The sequence below is a fragment of the Mauremys mutica genome, chromosome 1 (assembly GCF_020497125.1).
Source record: "Mauremys mutica isolate MM-2020 ecotype Southern chromosome 1, ASM2049712v1, whole genome shotgun sequence".
In the NCBI taxonomy this organism is placed as follows: Eukaryota; Metazoa; Chordata; order Testudines; family Geoemydidae; genus Mauremys; species Mauremys mutica.
Genome location: NC_059072.1, coordinates 99,031,423 through 99,046,601, shown reverse-complemented (window position 1 = coordinate 99,046,601; position 15,179 = coordinate 99,031,423). Strand labels below are relative to the sequence as shown.

The 15,179-nt window shown below is 45.0% G+C and overlaps 1 protein-coding gene and 1 long non-coding RNA gene across 2 annotated transcripts in view; one reads left to right on the top strand and one right to left on the bottom strand.

Annotated features, from left to right (window-relative positions):
- Positions 1–6,718: 6,718 nt before the first annotated feature.
- Positions 6,719–10,537, bottom strand: LOC123349305. The gene is made up of 3 exons (XR_006573454.1): positions 10,392–10,537; positions 7,517–7,718; positions 6,719–6,771 (listed from the first exon to the last, which is right to left on the bottom strand). It is a non-coding gene; the product is annotated as an uncharacterized LOC123349305 (long non-coding RNA).
- Positions 10,538–11,009: 472 nt separating this feature from the next.
- CRY1 (cryptochrome circadian regulator 1) overlaps positions 11,010–15,179 on the top strand; it is a 77,658-nt gene continuing 73,488 nt past the window's right edge. Inside the window, exon 1 of the mRNA XM_044987259.1 lies at positions 11,010–11,167. Coding sequence (XP_044843194.1) covers positions 11,010–11,167 — 158 coding nt within the window. The remainder of the gene's footprint in view (positions 11,168–15,179) is intronic.

Here is a 15,179-nt window from a genome sequence, read left to right as displayed (position 1 = left end):
CAAGACTGTGGGACACTCAAAAAGATTATCCCCTGAGAATCCATCCTAGGTTTGACTGGGCCTTGTGCATGCTGGGATGGGTTGGGGGAATTTAGGCAGAGCACGTCACTGGCCACCGTCAATATCAAGAGTAAGCCGGCGTGACTTCGTGCACCCACAAGGGGGAAGAGACCTGTAAACTTCCCCTGTTGGACTTTATCCCCTGAGCCCTGAAACAACCAAACTGAACTCTGCCCTGTGAGGGTCATCCTATCATCATTACCCAGTCCGCTCATTTATTCATGCCCACGACTATCCATAACCTGTTTGTATGAGTGATGTACCCTCACTGCTTGCTGGCTGTACCTTGAACTCACCCACCGTATACCCCGCATTGGGGACATGACAGACTGTGTATATGTATATGCCGTCCAATACCAAAACGCTAACATCCCCCTACAACCTGTATGTTACCCCCAATGACACAATAACTGACGCTTCAAACACTTTGTATCGTTTATTTTTAAATATTCTCTAATAAACTTTAAATCTGTGAATACCCTGGCAGTGCAGGGATGGGTCTGATTTCTCTCACCGCTTCTATGTTGATGTAAATCCAGTACTTCTGATGTTTTCAATCAGTGCAAGGAGGAAGAGAATACTTTGAGTCAGTCAAGCTCGCAGTTGGTAGTGAAGTACAGTTGTTAATAAATTAAGTCTCAGTGCTTTCATTTCATTGTGGTAATTTACCAAGCTTTTGGTATGCTATAACTCATGCTACTGTATCTTCTTCCTTAATTAGAGTGAGGATAAGCAGACTACAGCATCTTTCTAACTGAGAATCACTTATGTTCATATTTTTTCCATTTGATACAACTGTTTTTGTTGCAGTTTTAAATAGAAATGTTCCAATTTAGGACACTGAAGCATGTCTGGATTTAATACAATTCCCAGACATGAAAATGGAATTAAGGTTTTAAATAAAGCAATAGCCTTTATTTCAAAATATTAGAATGTGGTTATTAAAGAAACAAACATTTGAAATTTAGGCTATTTCAAAGTAAAGCTCTATAAAATAAAAACCTCTACATGCATATCTCCAACCAGCACAGCCCTAAATATAGTTTACAGTTCATACTCCATTTCACCTACTATAATAGCTTATTAAGGCCAATATCTCTCTCATAGTCTCCCAAAGAGAACAGAGACTCACATCCCAGTTTCCCTCTATGGTCAAAAGACCCCAATATATCACATTTTATGTCGGAATGTAGGCCCAGATTAGATGTGGGTGGACTCTAGTTTTAAACTGAGTTGGAATATTTGCATAGGTCCTAAGCATGTGACCAAAAAGAATGAGATCATGAGAAAAAGTTGTTTTGTTAAACTTCTTGTTACCCTTTGAAATACCAGTGTTATCTTATTTAAGGTTTGGACTCCTTACCCTGTCCTTCAGGCATTGTGGATGTTATGGATAGAGAGAAAGGGAGAAGAGAGGTGATTTGGGGCCTCTGTTCCTCATTTTTATCTTTTTCCTCTTCTTTGAGGACCTGAAGTTAAGCCTATAAGGAAACAGTATTTGAAAGCCTTAAAGTCATTCATGCGCCTATTGAAGTCAATGGCAAAACTTCCATAGACTTCAATGGGAGCTAAACTGGCCCCACAAAGTCTATTTAAGCTGTGTGGATCAGTGGTAGCTTGTCTAGCAACAAACACCATAGGGCTCTCTAATCATGACCGGGGCCTCTGGCTGCTGCTGTACCTTAAATATTAATAATATTTCATAAAGTTCAGGAGTTGGACAGGGACAATCAGGGCCATCCTTAGGATTTATGGGGCCCTACGCAGTATTATTAAACTGGTGCCCCTATGCCCAATAGCAGCCCGTGCTCACTGCCTGGGGTGCGGGTGCGGGACGAGGCAGCAAAGGATAGCTAGATGCCTGGCCCGCCTCACTGTGGCGGAGAATCACAGTTCCCTGAAGAGACCCCTGTACCCTCTCTCTCATGCAGAATGGACATGCAGAAGGTACCTAATTAAAAGCACTAAACTTGGGAATAAAAAATGTCAGTCACAGGTTTTTTGATATGCCCTGAAGTTTGTCAGACATTTATTTGCAAAGACTTTGTAGTAAGGGCGAGTCAGCTGTCTTACTGAATACAACATTAAATATTATGGAATACATGATGCAGCTCTTCTGTTTTACATTTTCTTAATCAGTATTTTAAAGCTGATTTTATATTTTAAATGTACTCTTGAGCTTTTATAAAGTAATCATTCCAGATTACTACATATTTAACTCACTGAAACAAAGACATTCTTTTAAATTAATCTGTCTCAGACATTTAGTGTGTTCATAACAATGTTCATTGCTTTTAGAAAAAGGGAACACTTAATTTACTTTGTGTGATCGCCTTAACAATAGACATGTTTATGAAATTTCACCAACTTTAAAAAATATGTTTCCAAAGATTTTAGGCATAACAAAGGATTTTATATCTTTGAGATACTGATTTTGCTGGAGGGTTCTTTTAAAACTAGTTCATCAGATAGTCAGAAGTAAAGAAAGGGAAACTTTAGCCTGGTCTACACTACGCGTTTAAACCAGTTTTAGGAGCGTAAAACCGATTTAACGCCACAACCGTCCACACTAGGAGGCACCTTATATCGATTTTAATGGCTCTTTAAACCGGTTTCTGTACTCCTCCCTAACGAGAGGAGTAGCGCTAGTATCGGTATTACCATATCGGATTAGGGTTAGTGTGGCTGCTGATCGACGGTATTGGCCTCCGGGCGGTATCCCACAGTGCACCACTGACCGCTCTGGACAGCAATCTGAACTCGGATGCAGTGGCCAGGTAGACAGGAAAAGCCCCGCGAACTTTTGAATATTTCCTGTTTGCCCAGCGTGGAGCTCCGATCACCACGGGTGGTGATGCAGTTAAAAATCAAAATAAAGAAAGAGCTCCAGCATGGACGATGCGGACGTGATCGCTGTAAGGGCAGGCAAAACTGTTCTATCAGCGCTCCGTTACAGAAGACGAAATTCAAAATCATTTTTTAAATATCTCCAGACAGACGCCATAGCAGGGACTCAGCGCACTGCTGCGTGGCAAGCGTAACGGAAAGCCAAAGAATCAAATGGACGCTCATGGACTGGAGGACTCAAGCTATCCCACAGTTCCTGCAGTCTCTGAAAAGCATTTGCATTCTTGGCTGAGCTCCAAATGCTTCTAGGGTCAAAAACAGTGTCCGCGGTGGGTCAGGGTATAGCTAGGCAATTTACGCACCCCCCCCTACCCACCCCCAGAAGTGAAAGGGAAAACAATCCTGTCTTGACTCTTTTACATGTCACCCTATCTTTACTGAATGCTGCAGATAGACGGGATGGTGCAGCACTCAACAACAACATCCTTCCTCCCACCCTGCCATGGGTGGCTGATGGTACAATAGGACTGTTACCCGTCCTCATCATCAGCCTATTGGCACATGGGGCAGTGCAAAAGGACTGGTAACCATACCAACTTGCTTGGGACAGGTCGATCAAGGTCGCCTGGTCCTAATTTTTCCTGGTAGATGGTGCAGTATGGCTGATATCCATCATCATCATAGCAACAGGGGGCTGAGCTCCATCAGCCCCCACCCTTCATGTGTAAAGAAAAGATTCAAGTGCCCCTGAACTAGCAGAGGGATGCACTCCTTACTGTCCTGTCTGGACTATCATAGCAGCTGGAGGCTGCCTTCACTAACAAGTCACTGTGTCTTATTCCTGCATTCTTTATTACTTTATCACACAAGTGGGGGGACAATGCTACGGTAGCCCATGAAGGCTGGGGGAAGAATGAAATGAACAGGAGGGGTTGTTGCAGGAGCACCCCCTGTGAATAGCATACAGCTCATAATTTCTGCAGGATCTGACACAGAGCAGCTGTGCTCTCTGGTTCTCTGATACAGTGGTTCTCTAGTACACTTGCCCATATTCTAGGCAGGACTGATTCTATTTTTAGATACCAAAAAGGAGGGATTGACTCAGGGAGTCATTCCCAATTTTGGCTTTTGCGCCCCTGGCTAAGAGCAGCCAGGGGCACTTATGACAGCAGCAAATGGAACAGTGCAAAAGGACTGGTAGCCATGATCATCTTATTACCAATTTATGGATTGGTAGATGGTGCAGTATGGCTGATAACCATCTCTGCTGTCATGCAAAAGCAAAAGCATGCTGCTGTGTAGCGCTGCTGAATCGCCTCTGTCAGCGGCATCTAGTACACATACGGTGACAGTCACAAAAGGCAAAACAGGCTCCATGATTGCCATGCTATGGCATCTGCCAGGGCAATCCAGGGAAAAAAGGCGCGAAATGCTTGTCTGCCGTTGCTTTCCCAGAGGAAGGAGTGACTGACGACATTTACCCAGAACCACCCGCGACAATGATTTTTGCCCCATCAGGCACTGGGATCTCAACCCGGAAATGCCAAGGGGTGGGGGAGGCTGCGGGAACTATGGGATAGCTACGGGATAGCTACCCACAGTGCAACGCTTCAGAAATCGACGCTAGCCTCGGACCATGGACACACACCACCGATTTAATGTGTTTAGTGTGGCCGCGCGCACTCGATTTTATAAAATCTGTTTTACAAAACCGGTTTATGCAAATTCGGAATAGTCCCGTAGTGTAGACGTACCCTTTGTCCAGCTATCAGGAAGGAAAGGGGTGTTGTCCCTTTAAGGGCTTTCTTCAAGGGGTTGGGGGAGGTAAGGCAGAAAGGGATGGACAGAAAGGACAGGAAGACTGGAAGCAAGTTTTTTTTACTATAGTAATTTAAATTAAAATGTATATTTTAGATAAGGATGGTCTTTTGAAGGATTTATTTTAAAAACTATATGTCTGAAGATCCAAGCATTTAAGGCTAAAGATGATTGTGCATCTAAAAATCTATGCAAGGATTTTTTAGAGATGTGATTTTATAATCTTCACCAACTCACTAGTAAAATATTTTTAAAGCAAATTTTAAACTAAGGTCCTGTATGTTCTGAGTAAAAATTTTATTAAGATGTTAAAAAAAAAGTGAATGGTACAGAGTTTAGGCATAGAAGTTTCTGGTTATCAGGGAATAACATACAGATTATCGAGGGTGCAAAGTTTGGTTTAAAATCGGGTGGCATAAGGAATACATAATCTGTAATAGTAATGCACAACTGTTTTTGTCAGTAAATTCAGAAACTGACAGTATATACCTGGGATTTGGCAGATGCATTCATTACCACTTGAATGGCTCTTTAACAGCTTCAATGTTGTGCTAATAGATCTGGATGGCTGGAAGGCTTTTTCACTTTAAGTTACTAGATCCCCTGCGGAGTAAGAGTCACCAGGCTGCAGCAGCCAGCTGTGGGAGCCTGCAGGCAGGGTCAGAACAGGTATAGGAAAGTGGAAGGGTGGACACTAAGACCCAGTGGTGCCCCAAATTTTCAGGTGCCCTAAGCAGCCTCCTATTTTGCTTTTGCCTGAGGACGGACAGCATGGAAAAATGTAAGGTGTCTGTATCTCCAAACAGGCAATGAAACGGTTAATAGGAGCCCATACCTCCCAACATTTCAAGTGGGTAAAGTTGGACACAGCTCCCTTTAGATTTGGCCTCTCCACCCCTCCATAGATGGGCCAAATCTGAGTGGTGCTATGACTGTGGTTCCAATGCCAGTTGGTTTTCATAGAGGAAAGAGCACAGGCTAATGGAGAGAAGCCCAAGGAAGAAAGCTAGGAGAAAGGTAGTTTCCTCTTTTGGGTTAAAGGCTGTGAGATGCTTGTTCTAGAATCAGAAGGTCTTCAGCCAGAGGTAGTGAAGTCTAGGGCCAGAGGCAAGACCTCCTGAGCTAAAAGTGAACTTGAGTCAGTAAATCCCAAGAGGCTGTGAAGGCAAATCTTAAAATATGTTTGGGTCTGAAGTTTGAAGGGCTGCATGGGGAGAGAGGAAAATGGTCTTCTGGGGAGTAGGGAAGTAGAGAGTGGAAAGACCTGTGGGGAACAGGAAGGTCTTGAGAGTGAGGAGGAAGTCCAGAGAGGGATGATAGCTGGTATCCACAGAACTGGAGTAAACTCCTGTGGCTGACCCTGACATAAGGGTAAAAACTGGACCTTTGGGGATAAGCTCTGGGAGATGTTGCTTGTTACAAAGGCCCCAGGAAGGGGCTGGGGAAAATGCCTGAAGAAAGGCTAATGATAGGAAAGAGTCCAGGGAGGCAATGATGAAGTATCTGACAGCAGACATAGGGTATCTGGATTGGAACACAATGTAGATGGTGGGCATGGGTTCCCCACTAGGAAGGAGAGAAGAGTGTGGTGACCAGTGGGCCCCAAGTTAGAGGGCTGGAGAGATATGGTCTTGAGATTATGTGTTTCAACTTCTGTTTGTTGGACTTTCTGTTACTCCAGAAGGGATGGACTTAAATGTGATGTGACCTGACTGGAGAGCTATGTCATGAGAAGAGACCACTGAAGTGACTGTAGACAGAGGCTGCTAGAAAGGATAGCTGCTATGCCACACACAGCTGCAAAGGTGGTGAGTCCACCTTTCTACAGTACACTATTACTCTATTTACAAAAAATCTACTTCAGTAGAGAACGAATAATTAGTTGTTTTTTTTAAATAGTGTTTTGCTTCTAAGTAGGGATTTCTGGTCTGGGTTCATTCCTTATTGGGAGAGAAACAGGTAAATGGAGGCAGGATACTCTTGCGTAATTATTTTTATTTGTAATCAGCACACACTTCCTGTTGTTGTCCATCCTTTAAGGCAAAACTGCAAAAGCAACAGAAAAAGTTAAAATTACCATGTGAAACTGTTTTCAGTACTCCACCAACAGCAGCAGTGTGAGGAACACATGAATTGCTATACTAAATCAGACCAGTGGTGCAGCTAATCCAATAGTTTGTTATGGACAATGGCCAACACCAGATGCTTCAGAGGAAGGTGCTAAAAGACCTGTAAGAGTCAGGGTAAGTTTCCTCTTAGGCAGCCTATAATTATTGGTTGCCTTTAGTCCTGAAGCATGAGGGTTTATCTCTCTTCCAAAATTCATGGCTTTTTATTTGGTACTTACTGCTGTATATTATGTTTGTGTAAATGTCTAATTGCTGTTTTAAGTCTGCTAAACTTTTGGGCTCAATTATACCATTTAGCTTTCAGTTCCCATCTGGAATCAGGGTATGCAGCAGAGTCAGTCACTGGGCAACCTAAAGAGTGCCACTGGCCCGTAGCAGATTGCTTGATTGGCTACTCCACCTGATGAGTAGGAAGAGTCAGCAGAATAGCTCTCTAGCCCAGCACCAGCAGTTTGGTGCCTGCTCAAAGCATTTGCCCACAGCTGTAATAGCACTTACTTGTACCCAGCCTTTCCCTTGCTTCTCTTCAGGTAACCCAGCTCTGAGCCTTGGTTCCAATTTCTCATTTTTTGGCTCTGACCTGAGTTTCTGTTCCTGACTGCCCTTCCAACCACTAGGCGTGAATGCCTATATCCTGGTCTCTGACTGTTCCACAGACTAACCTGCATTGTATGAAAATACTTCCTTTTATCAGTTTTCAATTTGCCATCTTCTAGTTTCTGGGATGCATTAACAGGAGCATCATATGAAAGACATGGGAGCTAACTGTTCAGTTCTACTCCTCACTGATGAGGCCTCAGCTGGAGTACTGTGTCCAGTTTTGGTGAGACACTTCAAGAAAGATGTGGACAAAATGTATGGAATCTAGAGGAGAACAATAAAAATGGTAAGATTAGAAAACCTGAGCTAGGAGGAAAAGTTTTTTTGTTTTTTTTTAAAGTCATGATTAGTCATGAGGAAAAGATTGAGGAGAGGGCCTAGTAAGTCTTCAAATATGGTAAGGGCTGTTACAGGAAAGACCGTGAGCAATGTTCTCCATGTCCACTGAAAACAGGACAAGAAATGATCTGCTTAATATGCAGAAAGGGAGATTTAGGTTAATAGTAAGAAAACTCTAAGGGTAAGTAAGCCCTGGAATAGGTTACGGGAGATTGTGGAATCCCCATCCTTGGAGATTTTTAAGAACAGGGTAGACAAACACAGCCGGGGATGATCTAGATATACTTGGTCCTGCCCCAGTGTGGATAGCTGGACTGAATGACCTCTCAAGGTCCCTTTCAGCCCTACATTTTTATGATTCACTGAATGTCCCCTTGTTCTTATAATGAGCCATGGTGAACAAAAAATTCCCGATATACCTTTCTCTACCATTATTTTGTATATTATCATGTCCCTTCTTAGTTGTGTTTGAAAATCTTGAGCCACATTGTATCCCATGCACAGTTCTCAACAGCTGCGCAAAGTCTGCATATCTTAACTGCATCTTTAAAAAAATATTAATCATTCTTTTCAAAAACATACTTAGCTGTCACTCAGGATTACCTTGGGTTTATACTAGTTATGCCTGTATCTCTAGTTTAAACAAAAGAGAATCATTGTAACCTGTTCCATAAAAAAGGACTTCCTTTTGTGAGACAAGTGGGTCAATACAGTGATACTGCATTCAACTGCCTTAAATGGTAACTTACAAAGCTCTGATTGTAGAGGATACTTTTTTTAAAAAATGACCTATTTCAATTCATGAATTATCATCATCTTTGCTTAGAATATTATTCTGCTTAAGGTCTCCTTTATGTGTTCCTGCTCTCTCTTCGTAACAATAATGGCTGAGGTTTGACAGGAAAATGTACTGTCTGGGCTTATGCTGCTCTTAAACATGAAAGCTCTTTTGAGCAAGAAACAGCTAAAGTATGGAAAGTAAATACAAAAGTACAAATAAAAAAATATATAAAGGCAAATCTGACAAGTGTCTCAGATGGAGTAGGGTAAATCTCTTTCCTTGGTAATGAAAGGTGTATTTAAAGGAACACAAGTTTTTTATTAAAGTTCATTATAAAAATGTACTTCTTGGTATCTTTACTGTTGTTTGTGGTTTTCTTTCTTTTTCTTTCAGCAGATGATTCACCAGGAGCCACCTTGAGTTAGGTCTAGACTATGCCTATAATTGACATAGCTATGTTACTCAGCAGTATGAACTATTCACACTGAGTGCTGTAGTAAAGCTGACCTAGATCTGGCTAGGTTGAAGGAAGTTAGTCAGCTGTAGCGTAGCCATGCCCATAGTTTTGCCTTCATTTCTAATCCTTTCACTTCCTGGGTTATGTGCTAGCCGACCCAGTGTAGCAGTGGGTGGATTACAAACTGTGCAAAGGAAAGATGGTGTTTTATAGGGTGATCACATGTTCTGTTTTGGCTGTGACAGTCCCTTTATTAAGCCCAGTCCCAGCCATCTTAACTTCTTTGGCAAAAGTGGGCATTTATCCCTTTTGTTCTTGCCAACTTTTTCAAAAAAGTGGGGTGTGGGTGTGGTGCAGAGAAACAGGCAGGGGAAAAGTGGAGATGCCAGCCTGGGCTGGAGGGTGGTGGGGGAGGAAGGGTTCTACTGTGGGTAGGGGGCAGACAGGATTCCAGTGACAATTTCAAGTGGGGGGCCAGCAGGATTTGAGTGACCAGTGACAATTGGGGAAGGGGGGAAATGCACCTTAGGCAAGCAGTTGGGGCTAGCTTCATGTGGTGTCCCATTTTTCATTTGGGAAATAGGCGCCCTAAGGATGGGGGAGTCTTTGGGATTAAAGAAAAATAAAATCCTTTTAAATATTATCATACAAAACAGTACTTAGTATAAGTCACACACTCCGGCCCCCAAGAAAGTGCAGGGGGGAGGCTGGAACAATGTGTATAGGGGGATGGCTGAGAGCCATTTAGCCAAACTGTAAACGCTGAATATAATGGAAACCACTTCAAGCCAGGGCAGAGCGGCCTGCCCCTCGCTCTAGCACCTCTCGGGTAAGGGGGCTAGGAGCGGTCGGGATGACGCAGGGGTAGGCGCTTGGAACAGCGGGCCGGGCGCGATCCCTATAACTGCGCCTCGGGCAGCTCACTTATGTAAGCGCCAGCCCGTGTCCCTGCGGGCTCGCGCCTGCTGCTGCTGCTGCTGCGAGTCACCCCGGGCTCGCCCCGTTCTCTGCGCAGCGACGTGCGCACCAGGGAGCAGCGCGGTGGGAGCCGGGCCCAGGCGCGCTCGTGACCGCCCCTACCGAGCGTCCCTCTGACGTACACAGGAGTCTTGTATAACAGACTATTTACCGCCCGCGCGCCCTTCCGCCCCTCACTGGAATGCGCCCCGCCCCCCCATCTCCCGCAGGGGAGCATGCGCACAAACAGACGTTTCTGCTGCCAAGCGCAGGCACGCGCACGGACGCGCCAGGAGCAGCCTCGCAGCCCCGTGCTCATCCGGGCTTCGCCGCCCTCGAGGCGAAGAGGGTGGGACTCGCAGTCACGAAGGTGCCGCCCCTTCACCCCCCTCACTTCGGTTACCGGGCCGGCAGGCGGGCGGATTTGTTCACGGGAACGGGATCGGTTGTTCGCCTTTAGCTCGACAGCGCCTGTCGGTTCCCTCATCCAGCCCCTCGGCCCGCGCACCCCCCGTCCCATCCCCTCAGGGCAGTAAACACACTTTAGGAACGTGAGGGCGGCTAGACAGGTGGGGCGGTGGCAGCCAATAGGAAGGCGGGGCGGGGCTTAACGATCCCGTCAGCTCCGGGGTCCGGCGCAGTCACAGGGCGAGCGGCGAGGAAGCCACCGCCGCTTGGAGCGAGACACCCCGCGCGCCGCTAACCGTCACCTGTGGCTGCGCGCGGCCTCTCGGCGTGGACGCGAGACCCCTGGCGCGAAGGGTTAGGGGTGATGTGCCCCCCTCAGACGGCCAGCGCCGCTGCCGCCTCCGCGGGGTCCTAGCGCCAACGGACGATCGCCAAGCAGCGGGGGCGACCCGGCAGCCGCTTCGCCTCTCAGTGTCACGCCCCCTGCTCCGGCGCGGCGGGGCCGGGCTTCGCACCGCGTTAGGGCCGCACGGGAGAGACGAAGCCGAGTCCGGCATGAGCCGCGGCGGCTCTTCCTGAACCCGGCGCTCCGCGAGGGATCGCGCCCCCGGCCATGGGGGTGAACGCCGTGCACTGGTTCCGCAAGGGGCTGCGGCTCCACGACAACCCGGCGCTGCGGGAGTGCATCCAGGGCGCCGACAGCGTCCGCTGCGTCTACATCCTCGACCCCTGGTTCGCGGGCTCCTCCAACGTGGGCATCAACAGGTGGCGGTGAGTGAGCGGGCCCGGCCGGGTTACACATGCGGTCACGCTGCCCTCCCCCCATCGCTCCAGTTGGCCCTGCTGCAGCCTCAGCGCCGCGGCCCCTGCCTGCCTGCCTGCCTGCCCGCGGCTCAGGCAGCGGTGATCCATCCCCAGCCTGCGCTGCGGGCCTGCTCTGCCAGCCACAGCAGCACCGCCCCCCGCCTCCTGAGTGCTCCCAGCTGGGCTGGCACCGGGCTGAAGGGCCCGGAGCGGAACCGTCAGCGCCCAGAGTGCCAGGCGCTTCCCCCCTTCAAAAGAAAATCTGCCCCAGCGCCAAATAAGGGAGTCCCCGCCTCCCTGGCAGCGCTCCTGCTAGTCCCTGGCGTTTAACCCACTGTGTTGTGTAATCATGATTCAAGGAGATCTAGATGATTTAGGTTAAATACTAGTGATTGCAGCCGCCGTGACTTCCAGTAGAGGGGTATTGCTGGTAGCAGTGGCTGGAAACTGTAGGGAAAGAAACTAGTGTATGCAAGTCCGAAGAGCTTACCTTCTAAATCATAGAAATGCAGGGCTGGAAGGGACCTCAAGAGGTCATCTAATCCAGCCCACTGTGCTGTGGCAGGACCAAGAAAACCTAGACCATCCCTGGCAGCAGGTGTTTGTCCAACCTGTTCTTTAAAACCTCCAATAAGGGGGATTCCACAACCTCCCTTGCAACTTATTCCAGATCATAACTATCCTTACACTTACAAAGTTTTTCTTAATATGTAACCTAAATCTCCCTTGCTGAAGATAAAGCTGATTATTGCTTGTCCTACCTTCAGTGGACATATAAAAAGGATGGTGATCAACTGATCTCTAACAGCTCTTAACCTATTTGAGGACTGTCAGGTCCCCATCACTTTTTTTTTTCTCAAGACTAAACATGAACAATTTTTTATAGCTATGAGAAAAGAAAAGTTTAGAAAAAAGAACATCACTTTTGTTCTGGACTTTTTCCAATTTGTTCATAAATTTGACTCCCAGACCCGGATGCAGTGCTTCAGCTAAGGCCTCACTGGTGCTGAGTAGAGTGGGTCAGTTATTTCCTGTAAATACCTGAGCTGAGATTATTTTGAGACAAAAAATGCACTGACACCAGGTATTGAATTCACGAAAGGACTTTTTAATATTTTTGACACATTGCTTAACAGATTTATATGTAAATTCTCAGAAAATCCATTCAACCCTGAAAAGTATAAGTGATGTCATTTTCAGGAAGATGCAAGTTTAACGAACATTCATACCAAACAGTAGCTACATCTTCACATTTGTGGAAGCTCTCATCTGAGCTAGCATGCTAAAAAGAGTAGTGTAGCACATTCAGATGCAAGTTAGTGTGAATATGGGTATTTGAGCTGGGAATCACACCTAACTTGTAGCCAGAGGTTGAATCCTGCTTTGAGTTTTGCACTTATCTGTCATAGCTCCGTAGTTAAAGTTACCTGTATAATAAAGAGATGACATCGCAAGAAAAGAAGAAATAAGGGAGAGGGTAGTGGGGCTAGGTTATACATACAAAATGATGAGCTTACTTGAAACTTCAGTATTTGTCTGAAAGGTTTTTCTTTTCTAATAAACTGATACTATCTTGGAATTCATGTAGAATCAGCAAAGAGCCTGTAGTCCTTGGATGGATGAATGCTAATTTAGCCTCCACAGAACTGTAGCGCTGAGAAGTGTTAACTTCATTTTACAAATGATGAAACTGAGGTACAGAAAGATGAAGTTACTTACCCAAAGTTATACAAGGAATGTATGGCAGAGTTAAGAGGAGAACTTTGACTTACTAGGCTACCAGTTTAGAGCCTTCTCTACAAGAACTTCCTTTTAGTTTATATAATTTTCTCTATTCAAGGACATCAGAGTACTTCATGGACAAGCTAACTTCTTTAAATGTTTGGAAGTTGCCAACTTCTGCTCATGGTAGTCCTATTTATAGTCTTGAGAAGATAGAAGTACTAGAGTACCCTTCCTATGATATTTCATTTTTGTTGACAAACATGCATTAACTATCAACTTAGAATTATGCCAGGATTCAGAGTAGCAGCCGTGTTAGTCTGTATCCGCAAAAAAAACAGGAGTACTTGTGGCACCTTAAAGACTAACAAATTTATTGTAGCATGAGCTTTCGTGAGCTAAAGCTCACTTCTTCGGATGCATAGAATGGAACACATAGACAGGAGATATTTATACATACAGAGAACATGAAAAGGTGGAAGTATGCATACCAACAGGCAGAGTCTAATCAATTGAGATGAGCTATCGTTAGCAGGAGGAAAAAAAACTTTTTGAAGTGATAATTAAGATGGCCCATAGAAGGTGTGAGGAGAACTTAACATAGGGAAATAGATTCAATTGGTGTAATGACCCAACCATTCCCAGTCTTTATTTAGACCACAGTTAATGGTATCTAGTTTGCATATTAATTCAAGTTCAGCAGTCTCTCTTTGGAGTCTGTTTTTGAAGTTTTTTTGTTGCAAAATTGCCACCTTCAAGTCTGTCACTGAGTGGTTAGGAAGGTTGAAGTGTTCTCCCACTGGTTTTTGAATGTTATGATTCCTGATGTCAGATTTGTGTCCATTTATTCTTTTGCGTAGAGACTGTCCGGTTTGGCCAATGTACATGGCAGAGGGGCATTGCTGGCACATGATGGCATATATCACGTTGGTAGATGTGCAGGTGTACGAGCCCCTGATGGTGTGTCTGATGTGATTAGGTCCTGTGATGGTGTCACTTGAATGGATATGTGGACAGAGCTGGCATCGGGCTTTATTGCAAGGATAGGTTCCTGGGTTAGTGTTTATGTTGTATGGTGTGCGGTTGCTGGTGAGTATTTGCTTCAGGTTGGGAGGCTGTCTATAAGCAAGGACTGGCCTGTCTCCCAAGATCTGTGAGAGTGAGGGATCATCTTTAAGGATAGGTTGTAAATCTTTGATGATGCGCTGGAGAGGTTTTAGTTGGGGGCTGTAGGTGATGGCTAGTGGTGTTCTGTTATTTTCTTTTTTAGGCCTGTCCTGTAGTAGGTGGCTTCTGGGTACTCTTCTGGCTCTGTCAATCTGTTTTTTCACTTCAGCAGGTGGGTATTGTAGGTTTAAGAATGCTTGATAGAGATCTTGTAGGTGTTTATCTCTGTCCGAGGGATTGGAGCAAATACGGTTGTATCTTAGAGCTTGGCTGTAGACAATGGATTGTGTGGTGTGTCCGGGATGGAAGCTGGAGGCATGTAAGTAAGTATAGCGGTCAGTAGGTTTCCGGTATAGGGTGGTATTTATGTACAGTTGTTGCTGGACACTCGTTCCAAATGGGATGATCAACAATTGTCTTTACAAGTTGTTTTCAGCAGATACTTTCTACTGAAAAACATTTTTTCTTTATAAACAATTCAGAGATTTCTGCTTTTATGGTAGAATACGTACATGCCATTACAAGCTGTGAAATTATATTTCCTAATCATTCTATCTGCTGGAGCCAGCCTAAAGGAATAAGGCAAGTCTCATGTTTTTAAAATAGTTTGCAGGTTCCTAAATTTGTTTGTTAGTGGAGTAGGAATTAAGAATGTTAAGTATCCTGAAATATGTAATATTATGGAGAAACAAATCAAGATATGCTTCTACTCCTGTAGTCTCTAGTCTGTAAAAGGTCAGCATGCAGCATGGAAGCTTATGATCTGTGAGCAGGTGTGAACTTCATGGGACCTACTAAAGAAGAAGAGCCTCATTAATATTAATACTAACATCCTCTGGGTTTCTGGCAACCATTCAGTATACAATTATATGTGTATAATATATATTACTCATATTTAGTACATGTGTTTGCTTAGTCTAAAAATATTCTTAGTGCTGTACAGAAGACAAAGTCAATCCCTGCTCTGAAGAATTTATAGTCTAAAAGAAAAACATAGGACTTCGGAGACTTTTTTTTTTTTTTTAAAGGAAGAATGCCTGCTCTGTACTAATCCTTCACCTCTCCAACAAGATCAGAGATCTCCCAGAAC